The sequence below is a fragment of the Sphaerodactylus townsendi genome, linkage group LG01 (genome assembly GCF_021028975.2).
Source record: "Sphaerodactylus townsendi isolate TG3544 linkage group LG01, MPM_Stown_v2.3, whole genome shotgun sequence".
Lineage (NCBI taxonomy): Eukaryota > Metazoa > Chordata > Lepidosauria > Squamata > Sphaerodactylidae > Sphaerodactylus > Sphaerodactylus townsendi.
In genome coordinates, this window is record NC_059425.1 from 15,684,124 (window position 1) to 15,710,950 (window position 26,827).

Here is a 26,827-nt window from a genome sequence, read left to right on the forward strand (position 1 = left end):
CCCATCCCCCATTGTTTCCAATGGGAGCTAATAGAAGATGGGGGCTATGGACCTTTGAGGGTCCATAACTTTGAACCCCCTGAACCAAACTTCACCAAACGTGAGTGGTATCATTAGGAGAATCTCCTAAAGATACCCTGAAAGTTTGGTGCTGCTAGCATAACAATTGTTCCCCTGACAGCAGGCACCCCCCAAATTTCCCCAGATTTTCCTTTTATCCCCCCACCCCCGTGGCATGGATTTAAAGGGAGAATCTGAGGTCCCCAGTTTAAACATTGAAAGTGATGCTGTTTCAGGGTAGGGGAGAATCCACCCCAAAACAGCATCGCTTTCAATGTTGTTTAAACTGGGGACCCCAGATTCTCCCTTTAAGGTGGATTTAAAAAGAGAATCTGGACTCCCTAGTTTAAACACCATTGAAAATGATGCTGTTTGGGGGTGGATTCCAGCATCAGTTGTTTAAACTAGGGAGCCCAGATTCTCCTTTTAAATCCACCTTAAAGGGAGGATCTGGGGTCCCCAGTTTAAACAACATTGAAAGAGATGCTGTTTCCCCCAATTGGGGGGACTGGATACAACACCATAAAATGTTTTCATAGCTATAATAAAACACTTTGAAAGCATTTTGAAAATGTTTTTTAAAAAATATTTCTGCTGTGTGGCATGGCCCATCGCTGTGTTCAGATTTGGGAGTTGGGGCATGTTCTATAATGTGATGGTGACTTTGAAACGACCTGGTGGAGAAAATCATTGTTTGGACACGGTGGGGTAGGGTGGCCGCCCATGGGGGGGGGGGGCGGGCATCAAACTCAGGTTTTTCCCAGGGCTCTAGTTTGCCTAGGTACGCCATCGGTGTAATTGGACTTTCTGAATGCATTCTTAAGGGCTTTAAAAAACTACATGTGATTTATTGATTGCCGTCGCCCAGTCTGACCTGGCCTAGGCCAGTCCAATTGCATCAGGGTCTGGAAGCTAAGCAAGGTCGGCCCTGGTAGGTACTGGGATGGGAGACCACCAACGCAGTCCAGGTTGGCTGCACAGAGGCAGGCTGTGAAGTGATGGTGCTTTATACATATACAAGTCACCCTTTCTTCAAATCCAGGGAAACATTTACCAAATGTAAAGAAAGCATTAATCTGTGCTCATCTTCATTTGACGCCTAACTCCTGTTTTCAATAAGCATAGAAAAACATCTTGTCTCTGAGGGATGGTTGCCAACCTCCTGGGGGGGGGGGCTGCTGGCCTCAGGGATCAGGGAGGGGCCCATCTACAGAAAATAGCCCCCACAGCAAGCAGTGCCATGGCACCCCCCCTGTAAAATTTCACCAGCATGAATAAGGAAAGAAAAATCCTGCTCCAGTTCTGAAATGAGACTGACTGAGGCCTCCAACACGGCACCCATGGGAAACCAGGTGCCCGTTAGCACCTTTCTCGGAGCCCGCCAAGTGTTTTTAGGCGGCTCAAGTGGGGGTTTTGCCCACCAAGGCTTCTGATTGGCCATTGGAGATTTGGTTGGCTGTGCATATTTATAAAACACGTTACTTTGGCAGCAGCTGCCACCACAACCCCAGGATATTCACTGACTGGAGGGAGGCCATGGCAGCCATTTTGTGGCTGGCTGTGCCTTCTTCAGCAACCATTTTATGACTGCACCCACCTCCCTGTGTCAGAATTGCAACGATATCTGCAGACTCAAAATGGTCGGGGCTTCTGAAAATAGAGCCTGTCGTGATAATGGGCTAATAACTCCAACAAAGTATGCCTGGTTTCATCTTGACAGAGCAATTTTATTAATAATACAATTGCAAGCTTATTCAGGAGGTTGAAAAAAAAACCAGAAGGTATTGCATAAAGAATCACGTTCTTGTTTTTTGTTCACATAGCATGGGAAAATGAAAATCCCCACTTACCGTAAGCCCCGCGCTACTTGAGAAGAGTAGCGCGGGGTTCCTCATCGCTCCCCACGACAGGGGCGGCGACAGCGCAGCCGCCCCGACGCTGCCGCTGTCGCGCCCCCTCAGCGCGCGGTATCCCAGGCGCTGTTCCAAACGGCGCCTTTTGATGACCCCGCGCAGAGTGCGGGGTTGTGGGGACAGCCGGGCGCGCGCCTGGGATGCCGCGCTCTGAGAGCAGCGCGCGGCATCGAGGGGAAGGCCCATGGTTGTTTAAAAAAACACACTGCCATAGTTTTCAAGCTATGGAGACTTTAAATTTTATTAATAATACAATTTTATTAAATGGCAAATGCAGTTCAATGTAGCAAAATGTAAAGTGATGCACATAGGGGCAAAAAATCCAAACTTCACATACACGCTATAGGAGTCAGTGCTATCGGTCACAGACCAGGAAAGGGATTTGGGCGTCTTAGTTGATATTTCCATGGGAATGTCAACTCAATGCATGGCAGCTGTGAAAAAGGCAAACTCTATGTTGGGGACAATTAGGAAAGGAATTGATAATAAAACTGAAAATATTGTCACGCCCTTATATAAAGCAGTGGTCTGACCGCACTTGGAGTACTGTGTTCAGTTCTGGTCGCCACATCTCAAAAAGGATATTGAAGAGATAGAAAAAGTGCAGAGAAGGGCAACGAGGATGATTGAGGGATTGGAGCACTTTTCTTATGAGGAGAGGCTGCAGCGTTTGGAACTCTTTAGTTTGGAGAAGAGACATCTGAGGGGGATATGATTGAAGTCTATAAAATTATGCATGGGATAGAAAATGTTGACAGAGAGAAATGTTTCTCTCTTCCTTACAATACTAGAACCAGGGGGCATTCATTGAAAATGCTGGGAGGAAGAATTAAGACTAACAAAAGAAAACATTTCTTCACGCAACGTGTGATTGGTGTTTGGAATATGCTGACACAGGAAGTGGTGATGGCCACTAACGTGAATAACTTTAAAAGGGTCTTGGACAGTTTCATGGAGAAGAAGTCGATCTATGGCTACCAATCTTTTTTAAAAACAAAGTTTTTATTAATTATTAATATAAAAGATTAAACTTACAAAACAGATGATACAAGTGCTCAGAATCATACATAAAATCAACATAGTATTGACATTCCCTACATACATATATAGATCCATAAATACATATAATACCCTCTACCCCCCCTCACCCCATAGTGCCCCTCACCCATGCTTTACAAGATAGTAGTGTTTAGAATGTTACTTCGGATTTACTTTCCGCAAGATATGTATAATAACATTAATCTTTTACCATGAATAGTATTCTTACTTCTAAATTTACTTCTTACATTACATGTAATACTAATCTCTTATCTTAACTCAGATAATATATTCCTTGTTATATTATCTTGTAACTTTTATCTCTATCTTGTATTCCAGACTTCCCCTACGACTGACACAAATTGACCTATCGTCAGTGACGTCTACACTGAAAAATCAGCTGAGGTATTAATTTTCCAAATGTAATTCTTCCTAATTGGTATCTTTTTCTGTGTCATTTGTCAACTCATATGAAGTATACTATCTATTATTACGGTGTTTTGTTGTCCCCCTTCTATATAATGTACGTAATGTTTCAAGGTCCTTTGAAATCTTGACCACGGTGTTTCCTTAATTCTGGTGGAGATCTCATCGAGTTGGAGATATTCTGTCATTTTCAGGAACCATTCTTCTATTTTCGGTACTTTTTCTTTTCTCCAACGTTGCGCTATTATTATTCTTGCTGAGGTGGAACCGTAAAGAAAAAAAATATTTATTAATATTTAATGTAGTTTTTAATCCTATTCCTAGCAGGTACAATTCTGGGGTCACTTCGAATGAAATTTTTAGTATGTCTTGTATTGCTATGTGTAATTGTTTCCAAAATTTCCTTATTTTAATACAGTCCCACCACATATGTAACAATGTGCCTGTCTCCTCCTTACATCTCCAGCATTTTGGAGATTGATCTTTATATATCTTTGCCAATATTGTAGGTGTTAGACACCATCTATGAAAGATCTTTAGAAAGTTTTCTCTCAATTCCAAACTGGCTGAGAAGGTTTTGTGCAGTTCCATGGTTCCTTCCCAGTCTTGCAATTGAATTTCTTTATTAAAATCTGTCGCCCATCTTATCATTGTTTCTTTCACTATTTCTGTTTCTGAAATCATAGATAATAATAGTTTATATATTTGACTCAATTTCTTTTTCGGTCTAAGGAATATTATCTGATCCAGTTCCGTGGGAGTATTGCTTATACCCCACTCTTTTAGATCTTGTTGCAGTGGTTGCTGAATTTGTTGATATGTGAACCAGTGGCATTCTTTTCCCTGAAATTTGATTTTACCTCTTTCTTTCAATCTTACCGTATTCCCTTCACATACAATTATTTCCTTGTATCTCAACCAAGTGCCATTGTTTGCATTTTGTAAATTCTTGCAACATGTATCGGGCTAAGAAACAACCATGGCCACAGGGCGCCTGGTGCATGCGGCAGCCCTTGCCCCACACCACCCTCTTCCTAACAAGTCTCTCTGCCCTCCTTTCCCTGGCTGACCTAACCCTAACCCCCCCTCTCTCTCCCTTGTTGCTTCACAAGGAGAGGAGTTTCCAGGAGTTTGCCTCTCCCCTGTTGCCTCATAGGGAGCGGAGGTTTCCAGCCTGTGTGGAAGCTTGTTATCATGGTTTACCTGGCCAAGGTGTGGTACATGAGCTAGGTAAGTAGCTGAAAACACGCTGGGAGGCATGAGCTATGGTGTGTTCAGATTTCAAAGCGTTTGGGCCAGCAAGCCCCAGCCCCTCCCTCACCTTCCCTTCCTCCGCTAGGGTGGGTGGGCCATGTCCAGATGGTGGACACCATCCCTTTCACTCCAGATGGCAGGGGGTTTCAAAGAAGGCATGGTTGTTTCCCTTGTATCAGAGGGTGTTGCTTTGATGTCCAGCAGATGGCAGTGTTGTGGATCAGAACTGTGGTTCCAACTGTCACAGGTGTGGCATATACACAATAACTGGCACAGTTGTGACATGTACACAACAGGAGGTGTGGAAACAGTATGAAAACCTGGCCGCACGCGAATGCGATGTTGTGTGAAAATTTCAAAGCAATTGGTCAAGTACTTTCGGAGATAGACAGCGAGGAACAAACGAACTGTTAGCTTTTTATATACATAGATTGTTATCACCCATTTGTGCCGATGCCCCATTTTATTTAGAGCAATATTCCATGGCTCCGATGAGAACTAGAAAACTGTTGGACTTAGTTTGTCTCAAAGTATAACATGCACAAAAAGTGTAAAAATGCTGCAATTTCTTTCAGACACTCAGAAGGAAAATTTAATCATTCCTGAAACGATGCAAAGCACAGGTAATTTCGAAAGATACAAATGTGCTGAAATAAGGTGTCATTATTTTTGCTCGGATGGTCATAATCCAGCAGAAGTGAAGCTGTTTAAGGCCCCCTTGATTTCAATGGGAAGGTCAGGCAATACGGCAGTTCTACATTCGACGAATTAATGTTCTTTCTGCTCCTGTGCCATTTAAATCATTCTACAATATAGAGGCTGTTTCACCAGATATTTACCACACAGATATTACATGGGGGCTGACTGTTCAACCTGAAATAAAAAGGGCCCTTGGATTAGATAGAAGGGATTTCATTTCCTCCTCAGAAATTCCTTGCTGTTCCTGTCTGGCCTCACCAAAATAATGAAGAGTTTTGGAGTAAAGATACAGGCCAGAATCCCAGCACTGGAAGCCAAAATGGAGAAGATCTCTATAGCAACGGCAGTCTTCCCTTGAGAGCTGAGGTATGCGGGGACGAAGGAGATCCAGACGCAACAAAAAATGACCATACTGAAAGAGATGTGTTTGGCTTCATTGAATGAGTCCGGCAACCTCCTGGCCATGAAGGCAACTATGAAGCTAATGGCAGCCAAAAAACCCAGGTAGCCCAGTGTGCCAAAGAAGATACCTACGGATCCTTCATTGCACTGGACCACGATCTGCCTGACTTCTGCTTGGGTGTTATTCTGAGGGAAAGGAGGAGATGTTCCCAGCCAGACAGAGCAAAGGAGGACTTGAACGAGGGCCCCGAGAAGGACAATAAAATAGGATATCCCATTTTGTAAGCAGGTCCTCAGTCTGTGGCCCATCTCGGGGCCCTTGAAGGCCAAGACCACCGTTATGGTTTTAGCCAAGACGGAAGAGATGGCCACAGCAAAAGCAACCCTAAAGACAGTCTGCCGTAGCAGGCAAGTCCCTTTTGTAGGGCGGCCAATGAACATCAAGGAGGAGAGAAAACAGACGAGGAGCGAGATGAGGAGAACGTAGCTGAGATGTCGGTTGTTGGCTCTGACGATGGGGCTGTTGCGGTACTGGACAAATGTCACCAGAACGCAAGCGGTGAGGAAGGAGAAGGAGATTGCCAGAGATGCCAAGGTTAGCCCCAGTGGGTCACCATAGGCCAGGAATGTAAAGTCTTTTGGGAGGCATTGGTCCTGGTCCTCATTTGCATGCTGGTCTTCCGGACACTGCAAACAACCTTCCGTGTCTGAAAAGGTGAATTGCGGTGTTAGTATCTGGTTTGACCATTTTGTGTGTGTATAACCTCTATCTGTGGGTTCTGTGGGGCAGAACTGGGAATGAGTTTGCAACAACAAATAAAAAAATGGTTTACTTTCTTAACATATAACATCAAACATCAACATTTAACGTCACACTTCAAGGTCCTGTTTAGGTTTCTAGTTACAGTCTTCTGATATTGCCAAGTCCAATTCTTCCTGCAAGTGGGTTGGCTCCTGAAGACTCCAAGGGCTTGGTGAACAGAATTCAACATGATGAAGGTTTCCAGGAGAACTCTCGCCCATTACAACCACAAAAAGAAACCTTGAAACAATAAACTCCAACAATTACAGCATAGCAAAAATAAACAACTACCTTCCCACTAGTTCCCAACAACATTGCAGTTACCTTAACAAGGTGTTAAGGGCTTATACAAATCAAGGTCCGAGTCTGGTAGCCTTGTCTCCTCCAAACTACATGAGCTCTGCAGCTTTGAGTCTCCACCCCTTTCTGGGTCAACCCATTCTGAGCATGGGGGTTACATGTGCATCTAAGATGCCCAGTGTAGCATAGCAGTCAGAATGGGAAGCTCCCATTTGAATCCCCACGCTGCCATGGAAACTTGCTGGGTGAGCCTTAGGCTAGGCATACACTCTCAGCCCAACCAACCTGACAGGGTTGTCGTGAGCTTAAAATAAAGAAGAGAATGACTATCATCTGCTTTGGGTTTCTTATGGGGAGAAAGGCATGCTATAAATTAAAGGAATGAATTCTTCTTCCCCCTGAGAAGAAAGGGAATGGTTTTCCTCAGGATATTTTAGGAAGATTTGTATGGGGTGGTGGGTGTGTTTGTCCATAAATGTAAACTACAGGGGCCAAGGTTGCACCTGCTGAGAGGAAATGCCCCTCCAACAGAAAGAAAGAAACCCCACTCACATTCACTGTGGATTATTTTGTTCTTTTAGAGAAGTCACTGGTCAAGGAATCAAAATCAACTGGTGTTTAAAAGACTGGACCCAGGAAATTGAACCCCCTGCACGTTTTCTAACCAATTTCTCTCTTTTCAGACTGGGGCACAGTTGAGGGGGGGGGCAGGGCCATGCTGCAAAATGCTCCCCCGCAGAAATGGTGCCTGCGGCTCGAGACCCCCCCTTTCTCCCCTTAGATATGCCACTGGGTCCTGCTTCCTGCCAAGCAGCAGGAACTGTGGCAGATGTCCAGCGTAGGCCCCTATCAGCACCCTGGGTAGGTCATGCCAGCCTGCAGCAGCAGGAGGAAACTCTGGCTGGCCTTGTTGGGCGAGATGGGTGCCACCAGGCCTGAGCTCAGTACCAACAGAAGTCAACAGTAGAGATTAAAATAGTTGGGTAAGCCCCTTCCAAGTCTATGATTGAATGAAATACTGTAACGGTTTTAAGGTTGGACTGAAATGATTATAGGTTTGTGTGGCTTTAAACTGAGTGCTGAATAGGAGAGAGAGAGAGTGATCATAAAAAGGCAGGTGAGCTGTAACTGGGTTTTGCGAGGAGTTGTATGCAGTGGTGAGATTCAGCCGGTTCGCACCACTTCGGCAGAACCGGTTGTTAAAATGGTGCTTGTAAACAACCAGTCATTAAATTATTGGAATCCCATCACCGGAACCGGTTGTTAAATTACTTGAATCCCACCACTGGTTGTATGCAAGGGTTGCATAATAGCTCCAAATAGCATCACCAGTCGAAATACTGCCTGTAAGAAACAAAGACTGGTTGATTCCCCACTTCAAAAAAGAAGGTAGATACGCGTTCGGTGCGTGGTTTCCAAAAAGGGTGTACCTCCAATGAGGTTCCAGAATACCGCGCGCCGAGGGGTGGGAGGAGCGGCAGAATCGAGGTGACTGCATTGTCACCGCTGGTGTAGTGGGGAGTGCTGCAGGACCCCGGGATATTTGCCGCCAGGAGCGCACATCTAATGGTGAGTGGGAAATCGACCACTATCTGCTTAGAATGAAAGCACCTAGTTCTGTGCTAATGAAGGTCAGATTTCGTAAGTTAAAACAGGAAGGGGAGGAAAATTTAATTTAAGCTTTGCTTGGTATTTTGGCAACTCCTTAGGGCAAAGAGCCCTGATCTTTTCCTCGGTATACCGAAAGGTTTGATTTGCTGAGAATTATTGAATAATCTTAAGGTCCCTGTTCTCCATCTTGCTTTTTCTTGTTTTAACCTCTTTGAATAAAAAGCTTTTGGACTTTATGACCACTGCCAACTGGAAGTTTTTGTTTACATTTCACTTTGCTCATGAAATAAAAAGCCTCGGCAGAGCAGGTTGTTTTGGAGAAGGCTGGAGAAAAGCTTTCTGGAGGAAAAAGTGAGTAAGAATATAAAAGGGGGTGGATACAGAGAGCTTTTAGTCAGAGAGGTCTGAGAGAGAGAAAGAGAGAGAAATCGATCTCTGAGTGAAGGGGTGAAGCTGTGTGAAAAAGGAATCTCGGCTGTAGTTTTTACAACAAAAGAGGGAGAAATTGAAGATAGATCTGAGATGTATTAATCTGTAACAAATATAGAGATTGTTAGAGTTAAAGTGTCAGAACGCTATCTGAGAAAGAATTGGAGTCTGTCAAGAAAGGACAGAAAATACATGAATGTGACAAAGGGTGACAAAAGTTCATCGTAAGAGTGAAAAGGGTCAGAATGACTTCACATTGACTAGAAGTTATTTAAAGCAGTTGGGGCCTCAGTTTTTGAAAACAACTTGTTTGGCACCTTGAAGTTACCTACCAGTTATAAATAAAATCTAATTTTTGGATCAATGAAATATTGGAACTCCCACATGATTTCCCTTAATTCCACAAATGCCATCCGTTTGCCTTACCTCACGTACACACTACTACAAAGAAAAGAATAAAATAAAAGAGTTTTTGGAATTTTATTCCTGGGGGCAGCCTACAAAACAAAGAAAGAGACAGACATGACACAGAAATATGGGAGGGGCAACATCAGAAATGCACTCTGTGTATGGACTTACCACTTTGGTTGGAAACCTCTCCAGCCATGCAGGGCACACAGTCAAAGCAGCAGTCTGGCTTCCCTCTGTGGACTTTCTTTCGATATCCAGGAAGGCAGTTTTTGCTGCACACTGAAGAGGGAAGCTGGGGATGAAGATGAGGATGGTTAAAACCTCTCAGATGGCTCACATTGTTATTATTGTTATTGTTGTTGTTTAATATCACAGCTGGCACTTCTTTATCTGATTGTTGTTTGCATTTCATTACAACTTGAGCCCCACCCAGAGGCCTAGGAAATGGTAATGTTTCGGTGTGGTACTCCTGTGGATCCCAGCAGGGCTGCCTTCTATATCTGACTGATGTTGATTTTGTCATTTTGAAGATGTTTCAAGTGCAGCTCTAGTGTTTTCGGAATGGCGCCCAGGGTGCCGATCACCACTGGAATGACCTCATCTGGTTTGCGCCATGGTTACTGAATCTTGACTTTCAAATCATGGTACTTAGTGATGTTCTCCTGTTCTTTTTCATCAACCCTGCTGTCACCAAGTATTGCTATGTTGATGATGGTCATTTTCTTGTCCTCGAACACTGTGATGTCCAATGTGTTATGCATCAACCTTTTGTCCATTTGGTTTCAAAAGTCCCACAAGATGTTGACCTTCAGGAAGCCAGCAAGGGAAGCGGTAGGCCCGTTAGATGACAAAGGAACAAAGGGTGTGCTAAAAGATGGCAGGGAGATTGCAGAGAAGCTGAATGAATTCTTTGCATCTGTCTTCACCCAAGAGGTGCAGGAATTCCTGCACCTGAACCAAGCTTCTTAGGAGGCGAATCCGAGGAACTAGCGAAGATAGTGGTAGACAAGGAAGAAGTTCTGGCAGCCATTGATAAACTAAATGTTACCACCTTCGAAATCCCTGGCCCAGATTGCATTCACCAAAGAGTTCTTAAAGAGTCAAGCATGAAATTGCCGATCTTCTCACTTTAATATGCAACTTATCCCTGAAATCAGGCTCCATCCCTGAAGACTGGAAGATGGCCAATGTCACACCAATCTTTAAGAAAGGATCTAGGGGGGGACCGGGAAATTACAGGCCAGTCAGTTTGACATCTGTTCCTGGTAAATTAGTAGAATCTATCATTAAAGATAAAATTATTAAACATGTAGAAAAGCAAGACCTGCTGAGAAAGAGTCAGCATGGCTTTTGCAGAGCAAATCCTGTCTTACAAACTTACTAGAGTTCTTTTGAGGGCGTAAACAGGCATGTGGACAGGGTGAACCGGTGGACGGTATCTACTTGGATTTCAAAAAGGCTTCGACAAAAGTTCCTCACCAGAGACTGTTGAGAAAACTCAGCAATGAAGGGAATAAGAGGGGAAGTCCTCCTATGGATTAAAACTGGTTGAGAAACAGGAAACAAAGAGCGGGTCGTGTAAATGGGAAGTTCTCTCACAATGGAGATGTTATGCAAGGTGGTGTCCCCAAGGATCCGTTTGGGACCAGTGCTCTTTTACCCTATTCATAATGACCTGGAAGTAAGGGGTGGGTAGCGTGGTGGCCAAGTTTGCAGATGATACCAATTATGTAGGTGGTGAGAACCACAAAGGATTCTTGCAGCTCAAGCGGACCTTGATAAATTAGGTGAGTGGGCTTCAGAAATGGCAAATGCAGTTCAATGTAGCAAAATGTAAGTGATGCACACAGGGGCAAAATCCAAACTTCACTGCATAAACAGGGGTTGTGCTATCAGTCACAGACCAGGAAAGGGATTTAGGCATCTTAGCCGATAGTTCCATGGGAATGTCAACTCAATGCATGGCAGCCAGAAAAGGCAAACTCTCATGCTGGGGATCATTAGGAAGGAGTTGATAATAAAACTGCAAAGATTGTCATGCCTCTTATATAAAAGCAGTGAAAAGATCAGCACTGTGTCCAGTTCTGGTCGCCGCATCTCAAAAAGGATAGTTGAGGAAAGTGCAGAGAAGGGCAACAAGGATGATTGAGGGGACTGGAGCACCTTCCCTATGAGGAGGCTGCAAGCGTTTGGGACTCTTTAGTTTGAGAGGAGGCTCTGAGGGGATATGATTGAAGTCTATAGCCATGCATGGGATGAGAAGGATGAGAGAAATTTCTTCTCTCTTTCACACATTAGAACTAGGGCATTCATTGAAAATGCTGGGGAAGAACTAGACTAATAAAAGGAAACACTTCTTCACGCAACGTGTGATTGGTGTTTGGAATATGCTGCCACAGGAGGTGGTGATGGCCAATAACCTGGATAGCTTGAAAAGGGGCTTGGACAGATTTATGGAGGAGAAGTCGATTTATGGCTACCAATCTTGATCCTGTTTGATCTGAGATTGCAAATTCCTTAACAGACCAGGTGCTCGGAGCAACAGCCACAGAAGGCCATTGCAACATTATCTACATGTGGATTCTGGCTACCATGGTATAGAGACAGATAACACTTTGGCCTCGATCCAGTTGGCTGAGCTTCCTATGTTCTTATGTTCTTAAGAACATAAGAACATAAGAACTAGCCTGCTGGATCAGACCAGAGTCCATCTAGTCCAGCATTCTGCTACTGCGAGTGGCCCACCAGGTGCCTTTGGGAGCTCACACACAGGAGGTGAAAGCAATGGCTCTCTGCTGCTGCTCCTGCTCCTGAGCACCTGGTCTCGCTAAGGCATTTTGCAATCTGAGATCAAGGAGGATCAAGATTGCAGCCATAGATTGACTTCTCCTCCATAAATCTGTCCAAGCCCTTTTAAAGCTATCCAGGTTAGTGGCCATCACCACCTCCTGTGGCAGCATATTCCAAACACCAATCACACGCTAAGTGCGGAAGAAGTGTTTCCTTTTATTAGTCCTAAATTCTTCCCCCAGCATTTTCAATGTATGCCCCTGGTTCTAGTATTAGGAGAAAGAGAGAAAAATTTCTCTCTGTCAACATTTTCTACCCCATGCATAATTTTATAGGTTTCAATCATATCCCTCAGACGTCTCCTCTCCAAACTAAAGAGTCCCAAACGCTGCAGCCTCCTCATAAGGAAGGTGCTCCAATCCTTCAATCATCCCTGTCTCTTCTCTGCACTTTTTCTATCTCTCTTCGATATCCTTTTTGAGATGTGTATGCACCAGAACTGAACACAGTACTCCAAGTGTCGCACTACTGCTTTTATATAAGGGCATGACAATCCTTGCAGTTTTATTATCAACTCCTTTCCTAATTATCCCCAGCATAGAGTTTGCCTTTTTCACAGCTGCCATGCATTGAGTTGACATTCCCATGGAACTATCAACTGTTATCTAAATCCCTTTCCTGGTCTGTGACTGATAGCACTGACCCCTGTAGCGTGTATGTGAAGTTTGGATTTTTGCCCCTATGTGCATCACTTTACACTTCGCTACACTGAACTGCATTTGCCATTTCTTCTCCCGCTCCCCTAATTTATCAAGGTCCGTTTGGAGCTCTTCGCAATCTTTGTGGTTCTACCACCCTACATAATTCTGGTATCATCTGCAAACTTAGCCACCACACTACCCACCCTACTTCCAGGTCATTTATGAATAAGCAAAGAGCACTGGTCCCAAAACGATCCTTGGGGACACCACTCCCTACATCTCTCCATTGTGAGAACTTCCCATTTATACCCACCCTTTGTTTCCTGTTCTCAACCAAGTTTTAATCCATAGGAGGACTTCCCCTCTTATTCCTTCATTGCTCAGTTTTCAACAGTCTCTGGTGAGGAACTTTGTCAAAAGCCTTTGGAAATCCAAGTAGACAATGTCCACTGGTTCCCTTATCCACATGTCTGTTTACACCCCTCAAAGAACTCTAGTAGCTTTGAAGACAGACTTGTTCTCTACAAAAGCCATGCTGACTCTTCCTCAGCAGGTCTTGCTTTTCTACATGTTTAATAATTTTATGTTTAATTATAGATTCTAATAATTTACTAGAACAGATGTCAAACTGACTGGCCTGTAATTTCCTGGGTCCCCCCTAGACCCTTTCTTAAAGATTGGTGTGACATTGGCCATCTTCCAGTCTTCAGGATGGAGCCTGATTTCAGGATAAGTTGCATATTAATGTGAGAACATCAGCAATTTCATGCTTGAGCTCTTTAAGAACTCTTTGGATGAATGCACCTGGGGCCAGGGATTTGGTAGCATTTAGTTTATCAATGGCTGCCAGAATTTTCTTCCCTTGTCTACCACTATCTTCGCTAGTTCCTCGGATTCACCTCCTAAGAAGCTTGGTTCAGGTGCAGGAATTTTCCTCACCTCCTCTTGGGTGAAGACACAGATGCAAAGAATTCATTCAGCTCTCTGCAATCTCCTGTCATCTTTTAGCACACCTTTTGTTCCTTCATCATCTAACGGGCTCACCGCTTCCCTAGCTGGCTTCCTGCTTTTGGATGTACTTGAAGAACTGTTTGTTGCTGGTTTTGATGTTCAGAAACATGCCTCATAATCCTTTTTTGCCTCCCTTACAGCTAACTTCTGCTTCTCTCTTTGCCACCATTTGTGTTCTCTCTGGTATTCTTCATCAGTTAAGTTGGACTTCCATTTTCTAAAAGACATCTTTTTTTTTTTCCTAATGAATTCCTCAACCTCCCTTGTTAACCATGGTGGCTTTCTTTGGATCACGCTGCTCTTCCTAACCTTAAGGAACACATTCCAGCTGAGCTTTTAAGACTGTGTTTTTAAATAACCTCCAAGCACCTTGGACATTTTGACTCTCTTGATTTTCCCTTTCAGCTTCCCATGACTATCCCCTCATCTTTGAGAAATTTCCTTTCTGAAGGCTTAATGTAACTACATTAGTAGTTGTCACTTGTTCAAGCATGCAGAGATACTGAATCTGACAGCATTGTGGTCGCTGTTCCCTATAGGCTCAACAACACTGACTCTCCCCAGACCAGGTCCTGGGTCCCACATAGAATTAGATCTAGGATCACCTCTCCCCTGGTTGGTTCCACAACCATCTGCTCTAAGCCACAGTCATTTAGCATATCCAGGAATGTTCTCTCCTTACTATGACCTGAACATGCATTTTTCCAGTTTATGTGGGGATAGTTAAAATCGCCCATTACCACGACATTTTTGCTTTTGTTGGCCTCTCTAATTTCTTTTTCCATCTCAGAATCCTCTTGTGCACTTTGGTCTGGGGGACGATAATATATTCCTACTTATGTTCTAATTTTCAAGACCTTTTTTGGACAATGTTCCCACCAGTTTTTAACCATCCTGATGCAATTCTTGCGTACATTAGCTTCAAGTATCCTCTTTTTTCGGGCTCTGAGTTGTAATAAGAGGCCATGATGACAGGATTTTCTTGTGCACTATGCTTCTGTCTCTTTGATGGTTGGTCCGTTTGTTGCGGGCGTAGCTGGGCTATACTGCGCCCAGTGCACACTCTTCGTTTTCCATATTCTTTTTGAGATGTGGCGACCAGAACTGAACACAGTACTCCAATTGCAGTCGCAACACTGGTTTATATGAGGGCATGACAATCTTTGCAGTTTTATTATCATTTCCTTTTCTAATTATCCCCAGCATAGAGTTTGCCTTTTTCACAGCTGCCATGCATTGAGTTGACATTCCCATGGAACTATCAACTAAGACGCCCAAATCCCTTCCCTGGTCTGTGACTGATAGCACTGACCCCCGTAGTGTGTATGTGAAGTTTGGATTTTTTGCCCCTATGTGCATCACTTTACATTTTGCTACACTGAACTGCATTTGCCATTTCTTAGCCCATTCACCTAATTTATCAAGGTCCGCTTGGAGCTCTTCGCAATCCTCACCACCCTACATAATTTGGTATCATCTGCAAACTTAGCCACCACGCTACCCACCCCTACTTCCAGGTCATTTATGAGTAGGTTAAAAAGCACTGGTCCCAAAACGGATCCTTGGGGGACACCACTCCTTACATCTCTCCATTGTGAGAACTTCCCATTTACACCTACCCTTTGCTTCCTGTTTCTCACCCAGTATTTAATCCGTAGGAGGACTTCCCCTCTTATTCCTTCATTGCTGAGTTTTCTCATAGTCTCTGGTGAGGAGCTTTGTCAAAAGCCTTTTGGAAATCCAAGTATACAATGTCCACTGGTTCCCCCTTATCCACATGCCTGTTTACCGCCTCAAAGAACTCTAGTAAGTTTGTAAGGCAGGACTTGCCTCTGTAAAAGCCATGCTGATTCTTCCTCAGCAGGTCTTGCTTTTCTACATGTTTTATAATTTTATCTTTAATGATAGTTTCTACTAATCTACCAGGAACAGATGTCAAACTGAGTGGCCTGTAATTTCCTGGGTCCCCTCTAGATCCTTTCTTAAAGATTGGTGTGACATTGGCCATCTTCAGGGATGGAGGCTGATTTCAGGGATAAGTTGCATATTAAATTGAGAAGATCAGCAATTTCATGCTTGAGCTCTTTAAGAACTCTTGGGTGAATGCAATGTGGGCCAGGGGATTTGGTAGCATTTAGTTTATCAATGGCTGCCAGAACTTCTTCCTTGTCTACCTTCTGGGATCATACCTGATTCCTACACAGCAGGGATCTGCTCACCTGAAGAAAATGGCTGCTTTGACAGATGGGCTGTATGGCATTATTTCCCATTGATGTCCCTCCCCTCATCAAACTACCCTTTCCTCAGGCCCCACTCCCAAAATCTCCAGGTATTTCTCAACCCAGTATTGGCAACCTTAGCTAGAAGTAAAAGAAATGCAGGTGGACTCTGGTGAGGACTTGGCAGGGAGACCATCAAGGAAGTCCATGGTTGCTAAGCAGAGGAGACAATGGCAAACCACCTCTGACCGTTTCTTGCTATGAAAACTCCTTGAGGGGTTGCCATAAATCAGCTGAGACTTGACGGCACTCTATCACCACCTGAAGTGTAGAAGAACAGTTTGATTTTTATACCCTGCTTTTTCCAACCTTTAAGGAGTCTCAAAGCACTTTACAGATTCCTTCTCTTCCTCCCCTCACAACAGACACCTTGTGAGGTAGTTGGGACTGAGAGAGTTCTGAGAGAACTGTGATTGGCCCAAGATCACAGAGCAGGCTTCACATGGAGGAGCAGGGAAACAAACTTGGTTCTCCAGATTAGTGTCTGCCACTCTTAATCACTACACCATGCCGAACAGAACTACTAGATTGCTCTGAGGTTGGGGGAAGCAATTGGCGTGTCACCTGTTTGAACTTTTTGTTCCACTGGACTGCGCTCTTGTTAACAATGAGCTCATATGCCAAAGAAGCTTGAGAGTGAAAAGATCCAACAGAGACAAGAGGCACGATTTCATCAGACGAAATGATCAAGTTCAGAATGTCATATCCTGCCACCAAGTCCCCGTTTTTATCGAAGAACAACTTCTCTCCAGCTGGGTTCGTGAAGTTCACGTTTGTCAAGAAAGGGAGGAGCTGAAATACACATGAATTAATTAATTAATTAATTAATTGTATATCTATGTTTCACTCCTCCCCCGCCCCCATGGAGACTTAAAGTGGCCTACAACAAGAGTTCCCAACTTCCAGGTGTGGCCCATTTTCTTCAGGTGAACACCTTGTGAGATTGGTGTGGCTGAGAGACTTCTGAGAGAACTGTGACTGGCCCAAGGTCACCCAGAAGGCTTCATGTAAAGGAGTGGGGAAAACACACCTTGTTCACCATAGTGGAATCCACTGTTCTTAACCTCCATACGACACTGGCTTGCAGAGGTCTACTTTAAAGCAATCTGGGGTGCAGGTTCTCTTTCTGGGGTTTGGATGTGGAATTGCTGCTTTAGTGCAGGTGTACCTCTATACCTCTATTGACATTCTGCTTATATATTTGCAAAGAATGTAGATATTTCAAAAGTGGTTCTCTACCATCCAAAAGCTATGAAACCTGGAAATGCTGCATCTGGTCCTCAGGGTTGGGAGTGTTCATTGTATACCAATACAAACGCATGAGGGAGAGAAGGCGACATGGTGGAACTCATTAGATCTCGAAAGTTTAGCTTGGTCCCTGGAAGGGAGACCACCAAAGAAGGTGCTGGGGGGAAGAATTAAAATTAAGAAAAATGCTGGGGGGAAGAATTAGGACTAATAAAAGGAAACATTTTTTCACGCAACGTGTGATTGGTGTTTGGAATATGCTGCCACAGGAGGTGATGATGGCCACTAGCCTAGATAGCTGTAAAGGGGGCTTGGATAGATTTATGGAGGAGAAGTTGATCTTTGGCTACCAATCTTGATCCTCCTTGATCTGGGATTGCAAATGCCTTAGCAGACCAGGTGCTCGGGAGCAGCAGCAGCAGCTGAAGGCCATTGCTTTCACATCCTGCATGTGAGCTCCCAAAAGTATCTGGTGGGCCACTGCGAGAAGCAGAGTGCTAGACTAGATGGATTCTGGTCTGATCCAGCAGGCTTATTCTTATGTTCTTATCTTCTTAAGGAGCTGCAGAGAAAGGAAATGGCGAACCATCTCTGGTTGTCACTTATCTTAAAAGCTCCTTATTGGTGTTGTTATATTCTGGAAGCAGCGGTGGTATCCAAAAATTTTAGTAACAGGTTCCCATGGTGGTGGGATTCAAACTGTGGCGTAGTGCCAATGGGGCTTGGCGGGGCACGATGTGGGCGTGGCCGGGAATTCTGGGGGTGGGGCATTCCTGGGCGGGGCTGTGGCAAGGACGCAGCCGCTGCGCCAGTCCTTGGGCAGGAAACGAATGCACGCAGGCCCAGGCTGCCACGCACGCTGGTGCACCTCCTGCTAGACTGCTTCAAGTTCTGTGCGCTACTGCTGAGAGGAGGGGTGTAACTAAGGCAAAAATCACGTGGCAAAATCACCAATTAGTAACCCCCTCTCGGCACACACAAATAATTAGTAACCTACTCTCGGGAACCTGTGAGAACCTGCTGGATCCCACCTCTGCCTGGAAGGTAAGTAGGGTCAGGAGTTGGAAGGGAGTCCACCAAGGAAGGCTCTGCGGAGGAAGGCCATGGCAAACCACCTCTGCTTCTCACTTGCCTTGAAAGCCCCTTGCTGGGGTGTTATATGTCAGAAGCTAAGCAGGGACTTGGAAGGGACTACAAAGGAAGGCACTGCAGAGGAAGGCAATAGCAAACCACTTGCCTTGAAAGCCCCTTCTGGGATTGCCATCAGTTGGCTGCAAGTTGGTGACCCTTTACACACACACACACACACACACACACACACACACACACACACACACACACACACACACACACCACACACACACACCACACACACACACACACACACACACACACACACACACACACACACACACACACACACACACACACACACACACACACACACACCACACACACACACACACACACACACACACACACACACACACACACACACACACACACACACACACAAGCAAGCCATGAGAGATATATCAAGGCCCTGGCTATGTTTCCTGTGTAATAGTGAGACAAAGATTCATTACCAATACCTGCCATGATTGGGAGCCCCCTACGTTGCCCAGAGGATGATGTGAGACTGCGGCATGTAGAGCGTGAGCCACGGTGTATACTGCGTTGTATATGCTGTAACCCCATGTTGGAGAGAGATATTCGTAGCTGGTAAGATTCTCTTTGCCTGTACACTGCGGCAGCGTGGACTGATCTATCCAAGTGCATGGATTGAACTCCAGAAGTCCTTTATGTGCCTGTCACCTGGGGAGTGGGTGCATGGATAGGGGATAAAATAAACAGAGGGTTAAAAATAGCCGGTACCTGGCAGCAGCCCTGAGAGAAGGCTTCCCTGTCTCCATTTGGGGCCTCTTCGCTTTTACACTGCGGCTGCCAGGGCTGATCCATCCAAGTGCACCCATGGATATAATCCCAGAAGTTCTTTATGTGCCTGTCACCTGGGGAGGGGGTGCATGTATATGGGAGAAAATAAACAGAGGGTAAAAAAATAACCTCCTAGGTGCAACTTAGATAGCCCCAAGCCTGAGCAAGCTGTGGGCAAAGAAGTTACTTAGTGGTAGCCGCCCCCAGGACACCGGGGATCAGGACGGGCAGACCAACGCCCGGGAAAGGGAAGGAGGGACAGCGGTGGGCCCCAACCCCGGGGCCAGGGCAGGGCTTCACCACATAAAAACATGTCCATTTGGTGGTGTAAGACCTCTTTCTCTGGGGATCTGCTGTGGGTTAGCGGAAATGCTGTCCGTTAGGTGCCCAGTTGCTGTCAGCTGTGATCTAGGTGCACAACTGCAAAGAAAATAAACACTGCAAAAATGCCTCAGGTCTTGAGTGCTCTCTTTCTTTCCAAGGGATACAGCGCAAGTTAGATGCTAGCTACAGGGACTCATCCCCACCTGGAGAGATGTGTGTGTATCACATGGAACCTTTAGACTGCATCTTGTATGCATACATTCACCTCCCAGGAGACCCCCTGAGGTCCCCCTGCTCCCCAAACCCTCGTCTCCACTGGCTGCACCTCCCCCCACGGACCTCCAAGAATTTCCCAGCCATAGTCAGCAACCCCCGTTCCTTCCCATCTGTGGATCCTTTGGAGCCCGTCCCATTATGAGGAAGAAGAAGAAGAGGAGGAGTTTGGATTTATATCCCCTCTTTCTCTCCTGCAGAAGACTCAAAGGGGCTTACAATCTCCTTGCCCTTCCCCCCTCACAACCAACACCCTGTGAGGTAGGTGGGGCTAAGAGAGCTCCGAGAAGCTGTGACTAGCCCAAGGTCACCCAGCAAGCGTGTGTGGGAGTGCACAGGCTAATCTCAATTCCCCAGATAAGCCTTCACAGCTCAGGCGGCAGAGTAGGGGGAATCAAACCCGGTTCCTCCAGATTAGATACACGAGCTCTTAACCTCCTACGCCGCTGCTGCTCCAGGAAATAATCTTTCTAACTTGAAGCTTGTAAGAAAAAAAGTGTGAATTCATTCCCTGCCTTTCTCTCTTGTAAGGAGACTCAAGGTGGCTTACAAACGCCTTTCCCCTCCTCTCCCCACAACAGACACCTGGTAGGTGGGACTGAGAGAGTTCTGTGAGAACTGTGACTGGCCAGGTTCACCCAGCAAGCTTTATGTGGAGGAGCCGGGAAACAAATCCAGTCAGTGGCATTGCGTCAATGGGGCAGGGCGGGGGGGTGCGACACCCAGGCGGAGCAGCGGTGGAGGCATGGCCGGGCCAAGGAGGGGACGTTCTAGGGCAGGGCTGGGGCGGGCAGGGTCGTGGTAGGGGCACAGGGCGCGCATGTGCTCCCGGGCGCAGTTTCTCAAGTTTTGGACCCCTGAATCCAGTCCAAAAGATAAGAGTCCATCGTTTGCGTGAAGAAATGAGGAATCAAACCTGATTCTCCAGTTCAGAGTCCACCGCTCGTAACCACTACACCACACTGGCTTGTAGGGTATTCAAGGCTGAGGAATTTATTAGAATTTTATTAGAAAGATGTCCAGTTTCAGATGTATTCAAGGCTGAGGAATTTATTGTGGCAACAGCTTGTGGGAGCCCCAGCCCATTTCATTAGAAAGATGTCCAGTTTCTCTCATATATATATATGACTCATGTATGTCTGAGGCCCAAACGTCTTTCAACTATTTGTTACTTAGATTCATCTCCACACTTTCTCAAAAAGTAAAATTTTAAAGAAGTCACCTGGGTAATGCCAAGGTTTAATCCCTTGGAGGGAATCCTGGAATCCTGGAATCCATTGCTTGTGTCTGACCAAGAGCAAAGACCCATGGAGGATCCCGGTAGGTAAGGTTTTGGCTTCTGATTGCTTAAACATCCAAGTGAATGCAATGCAGCCACCTCCCTTGGCGATTTCCCTGGCAAGGGTCTCCACTGCCCTCTCCCCTCGGTCATCATCTGAAGCTATTAGCCCCACCCAGCGCCAGTTGAAATGCTGGATCAGTCGGGCTATCCCAGAGAGGAGGAAGCTTTCATGGGGAACCATCCCAAACAACGCAGGAAACAGCACTTTAGAACGTAGGGCTGGATTCAGGAGTCCATAGCTGAGCTACAGGGGAGGAGAAAGCAAGATTTCAGCTTTGTCGTGCAAGCATTTGGGTATGTAAAACCACTGTCCCGCAAGCATTTGGATGCGGGGAGGGGTAGAATTTGCTCTTTTCCTTTTAGCAGGAGGCTGAGGCCCAGAAAAGGCAGGGGAAGCCTGTGTGCAGGTGGTCCATTGCCCCACGATGCGCAGTGGACAGCTGCAGTAGTGCAGTCAGAGTTCTGCTAACAACCAAAGTTTGATCCTGACAGAAGTCAGTTTGAGGTAGCCACTGGTTCAGCCTTCCAACCTTCCGAGGTCAGTAAAATGAGTACTTAACTTGCTGGGAGTGAAGTGTGGATGATTGGAGAATCGAATGGCAAACCACCTTGTAAGTCTGCTTAGTCAGTGTTGTAACATGACCCAGTGCTTGCACAGCGGGTGTACCTGTACCTGCAAGAGTTGGGCCTTGACCTGACTGGCCCAGGGTAGTCTGATCTTGTCAGATCTCAGAAGCTAAGCAGGGTTGGCTGTGGTTAATAAGAACATAAGAGCAAACCTGCTGGATCAGACCAGAGTCCATCTAGTCCAGCACTCTGCTACTCGCAGTGGCCCACCAGGTGCCTTTGGGAGCTCACATGCAGGATGTGAAAGCAATGGCCTTCTGCGGCTGCTGCTCCCGAGTACCTGGTCTGCTAAGGCATTTGCAATGTCAGATCAAGGAGGATCAAGATTGGTAGCCAAAGATCAACTTCTCCTCTATAAATCTATCCAAGCCCCCTTTACAGCTATCTAGGCTAGTGGCCATCATCACCTCCTGTGGCAGCATATTCCAAACACCAATCACACGTTGCGTGAAAAAATGTTTCCTTTTATTAGTCCTAATTCTTCCCCCCAGCCATAGATCGACTTCTCTTCCTGGTCTGCTAAGGCATTTGCAATCTCAGATGAAGGAGGATCAAGATTGGTAGCCATAGATCGACTTTTCCTCCATAAATCTGTCCAAGCCCCTTTTAAAGCTATCCAGGTTAGAGGCCCTCACCACCTCCTGTGGCAGCATACTCCAAACACCAATCACACGTTGCGTGAAGAAGTGTTTCCTGTTATTAGTCCTAATTCTTCCCCCCAGCAATTTCAATGTATGCCCCCTGGTTCTAGTATTGTGAGAAAGAGAGAAAAATTTCTCTCTGTCGACATTTTCTACCCCATGCATAGTTTTATAGACTTCAATCATATCCCACCTCAGACGTCTCCTCTCCAAACTAAAGAGTCCCAAACGCTGCAGCCTCTCCTCATAAGGAAGGTGCTCCAGTCCCTCAATCATCCTCGTTGCCCTTCTCTGCACTTTTTCTATCTCTTCGATATCCTTTTTGAGATGTGGCGACAAGAACTGAACACAGGACTCCAAGTGTGGTCGCACCACGGCTTTATATAAGGGCATGACAATCTTTGCAGTTTTATTATCAACTCCTTATTTATATTTGTATTTTTATGGTGCAACTCCATTGCTTGCAAAGCCTGATATCATCAAATTTCAGAGGCTGAGTATGATCAACCCTGGTTAGTACTTACATGGGAGACCACCCAACAAATCCAGGGTTGCTACGCAGAGGCCTCTGGTCATCTCTGGTCTTGAAAATCCCATGAGAGCCTGCCATAAGTTTGCTGCTGCTTGACAACACTTTTCACCAGCACTCCAGAGCTCTGTGGAGAATCATCCCTAGGCTTGGAGATTCGGGTGCAACAAATACCAGATTCAACCCGAATATGGGCAAATTCAGGCATATTCGGGCCATAATCAGCATATATGTTCTGCCCGAATATGAATGAATCTGAATGCAAGGTATTTGGCCTTTTTTGGGGATATTTTTGGTGTTTTTTCATGTTTCAGTCTGCAGGGGACGCATTTTTAAAGCTAGCGGATTGTTTTGTGGGTTCAATTTTATGGGCCCCCAAAAGGCTTATTTTGTTTCCCTGCTCCTGCACATGGACCCTGCTGGCTGAGTTCTCTCAGAACTCTCTTAACCCACCCCATCCCACCACCTCCAGAAGCAAAGTTCACCAAGACTGGATGCTATTTTCAGGAGGGCCTCCTGGAGCCACCCTGGAAGTCTGGTGCCTCTGTCTCCAAAAATGTACAGCCTGCTTACACACTCAGAAATTCCTCACTGGCTACAATGGAGCCAATGCAGTGCAGAGCAAAGAATCTTGGGCAATTTCTCGGGGTGCCTGTCAGGGGTGTGTTTATGGACCCTCAAAGGGGTAGTCCCTATCTCCTTTCAGCTCCCATTGGAAACAATGGGGGATGGGGCACACCCTTTGTCAATCCACAACTTTAGCCCCCCTGAACCAAACCTCACCAAACTCAGGTGGTATCATCAGGACAGTCTCCAGATGATACCCTGAAATTTTGGTGCCGCTAGCTTTACAAATGCATCCCCTCTAGGCCAAATCGCAAAAAGCCCCAAAATACAAAACAATCAGATGGACCCGAATTTTTTGGGTATATCCGAATATGTTATTTCTTTCATTTGGGCGTACAGATAATTTTATCCCCGAATAAATACGAATCCAAATTTTATTGAATTTCTAGGGTATTGCCTAATCATCACCGTGTGGAAGCAGCCCAAAACTCATGGAAGGAGAAACATCTCTTACCTGTGGATGCTGGTAGGGCCCTAGCATTGTCGCGATCCCCAACGAGAGGGTGGCTGTTGGTCCTTCGATGACGGCTATGAGCTTGTGACCTCCTCCACAGTGGTAATTGGGCACCGCTTTCCTCGCTCCTGAAAGAAGCTCACAAATGCCCCCTTGCGCCATATCGTCACTGAAGACAGCGTCGTAGATGTGGAACCCCAAAGATGTGTTGGGTAAGAGGTGTGAGCTTCGATTAATTTCCTCCACGGCATGGACAAAGACCAGGAGGTGAGGATAGGTTTCGCAGTCCAATCTGGCAGGAGAAGAAAAAGTGATGAATCAGTAATAACAAAAGATCAGCACTTTGCGAAACAGCGGAGGGAAGCACCTCGTGTCTCAGCCAACTCATGGCAACCCCGTACGGTTTTCAAGGCAAGAGATGTTCAGGGATGTATTGTGGGTTTTATGGGCTGTGCGGCCATGGTCTAGTAGGTTTTGTTCCTAATGTTTCATATGCATCTATGGTTGGCATCTTCAGAGGTATGTCACTGTAATATGTTTTTCCATTGTAGCACATAATGGCGAGAAACACTTCTCACCATGACATAGCTCTGAAGATGCCAGACAGAGGCTTTTGACAAAGTTCCTCACCAGAGACTGTTGAGAAAACTCAGCAATCAAGGAATAAGAGGGGAAGTCCTCCTATGGATTAAAAACTGGTTGAGAAACAGGAAACAAAGGGTGGGAATAAATGGGAAGTTCTCACAATGGAGAGATGTAGGGAGTGGTGTCCCCCAAGGATCCGTTTTGGGACCAGTGCTCTTTAACTTATTCATAAATGACCTGGAAGTAGGGGTGGATAGTGTGGTGGCCAAGTTTGCAGATGATACTAAATTATGTAGGGTGGTGAGAACCACAAAGGATTGCGAAGAGCTCCAAGCGGACCTTAATAAATTAGGTGATTGGGCTAAGAAATGGCAAATGTAGTTCAATGTAGCAAAATGCAAAGTGATGTACATAGGGGAAAAAATCCAAACTTCACATACACGCTACAAGGGTCAGTGCTATCTGTCACAGCCCAGGAAAGGGATTTGGGCATCTTAGTTGATAGTTCCATGGGAATGTCAACTCAATGCATGGCAGCCGTGAAAAAGGCAAACTCTATGCTGGGGATAATTGGGAAAGGAGTTGATAATAAAACTGCAAGGATTGTCATGCCCTTATATAAAGCCGTGGTGCGACCGCACTTGGAGTACTGTGTTCAGTTCTGGTCGCCACATCTCAAAAAGGATATCGAAGAGATAGAAAAAGTGCAGAGAAGGGCAACGAGGATGATTGAAGGATTGGAGCACCTTCCTTATGAGGAGAGGCTGCAGTGTTTGGGACTCTTTAGTTTGGAGAGGCGGCGTCTGAGGGGGGATATGATTGAAATCTATAAAATTATGCATGGGGTAGAAAATGTTGACAGAGAGAAATTTTTCTCTCTTTCTCACAATACTAAAACCAGGGGGCATTCATTGAAAATGCTGGGGGGAAGAATTCGGACTAATAAAAGGAAACACTTCTTCACACAACGTGTGATTGGTGTTTGGAATATACTGCCACAGGAGGTGGTGATGGCCACTAACCTGGATAGCTTTAAAAGGGGCTTGGACAGATTTATGGAGGAGAAGTCGATTTATGGCTACCAATCTTGATCCTCCTTCATCTGAGATTGCAAATGCCTTAGCAGACCAGGTGCTCAGGAGCAGCAGCCGCAGAAGGCCATTGCTTTCACATCCTGCACATGAGCTCCCAAAGGCACCAGGTGGGCCACTGCGAGTAGCAGAGTGCTGGACTAGATGGACTCTGGTCTGATCCAGCAGGCTAGTTCTTATGTTCTTATGTTCTTATGCAGGCAAAACATTTGGAGCAAAAACTACCAGACCACAGCCACATAGCCCGGAAAACCCACAATACCCAAGCAAGGTCGGCTGCAGTTAGTACTTGGTTGGGAGACCACTAAGAAAGACTACTGTTATGCAGAGGAAAGCCCTGCCAACCCACTTCTGTAGCTTTCTTGCCTTGGATTACCTCAAGATGGGGTCTGTCAAGAGAGATGGTCAGTTGATTCCGGCCATGAAAGCCTTCGACAAGACCTTGCCTAGCTTCTGAGTTCTGATGAGATCAGGTTAGCCTGGCCTCCGAAGGCTGCTTAAAGGCTCAGGACCAGTGATAAATGTTGGTGACCTGACTGTTCAGACCCTGCCCTTCAGTGAGAAAAGAGAGGCACCCACGTCTGATTTATCCTTCTAAGGTTTGGAGGGTTTCTGAAGTTGCGGTGTTCGAGGTTGGGAGGTTTGGTCAAGGGAATGAAGCCCCCAATGATCCTGTCTCCTTCCTTGTAGTAGCCTTCATAGCGGTTCCCCCTGAGGGTACAAATGGACCATTTTGGCACTCCGTCAGCCTCGAGAAACAGCAGCGCAAATAGGATCCAGCCAAATAGCATCGTCAGTTTTTGTCTGGGCGTAGATTTCCCTGGTTCCTTAGTTCTGACATCATGCTACCTAAAGGAAACATGTTGATTTTGTCAAGCAAATATATATATAATTTCAGAAGCACACCATAAGCATTCATCTTCAGCTATTTTTTTACATGTAAAATATTCTAGTGTGAAATGACCCTGTCATTCTAACCAGTCCAGATTCAGAATATTTAAAATATTTAAAGCGTCTGCAGTGCA

General features: G+C 45.6%; 1 protein-coding gene across 1 annotated transcript; it reads right to left on the reverse strand.

Moving 5' to 3' along the window:
• Positions 1-5,318: 5,318 nt before the first annotated feature.
• Positions 5,319-26,593, reverse strand: LOC125436754 (vomeronasal type-2 receptor 26-like). Its single transcript, XM_048504021.1, has 8 exons — positions 26,382-26,593; positions 24,127-24,418; positions 21,285-21,492; positions 19,250-19,383; positions 16,691-16,918; positions 9,514-9,637; positions 7,398-7,400; positions 5,319-6,499 (listed from the first exon to the last, which is right to left on the reverse strand). The coding sequence occupies exons 1-8, from the start codon at positions 26,591-26,593 to the stop codon at positions 5,604-5,606; spliced, it is 2,097 nt and encodes a 698-aa protein (XP_048359978.1). The 3' UTR covers positions 5,319-5,603.
• Between the last annotated feature and the right edge of the window lie 234 nt (positions 26,594-26,827).

Coding starts and splice junctions, on each gene's coding strand:
- LOC125436754 (XM_048504021.1), bottom strand. CDS start 26,593: ATGCTATTTGGCTGGATCCTATTTGCGCTGCTGTTTCTCGAGGCTGAC. Junction 19,384..21,284: donor CAGGGAAATCGCCAAGGGAG/GTGGCTGCATTG, acceptor CCCCCTCCCCAG/GTGACAGGCACATAAAGAAC. Junction 9,638..16,690: donor GGAACAAAAAGTTCAAACAG/GTGACACGCCAA, acceptor CTTCATCCCCAG/CTTCCCTCTTCAGTGTGCAG.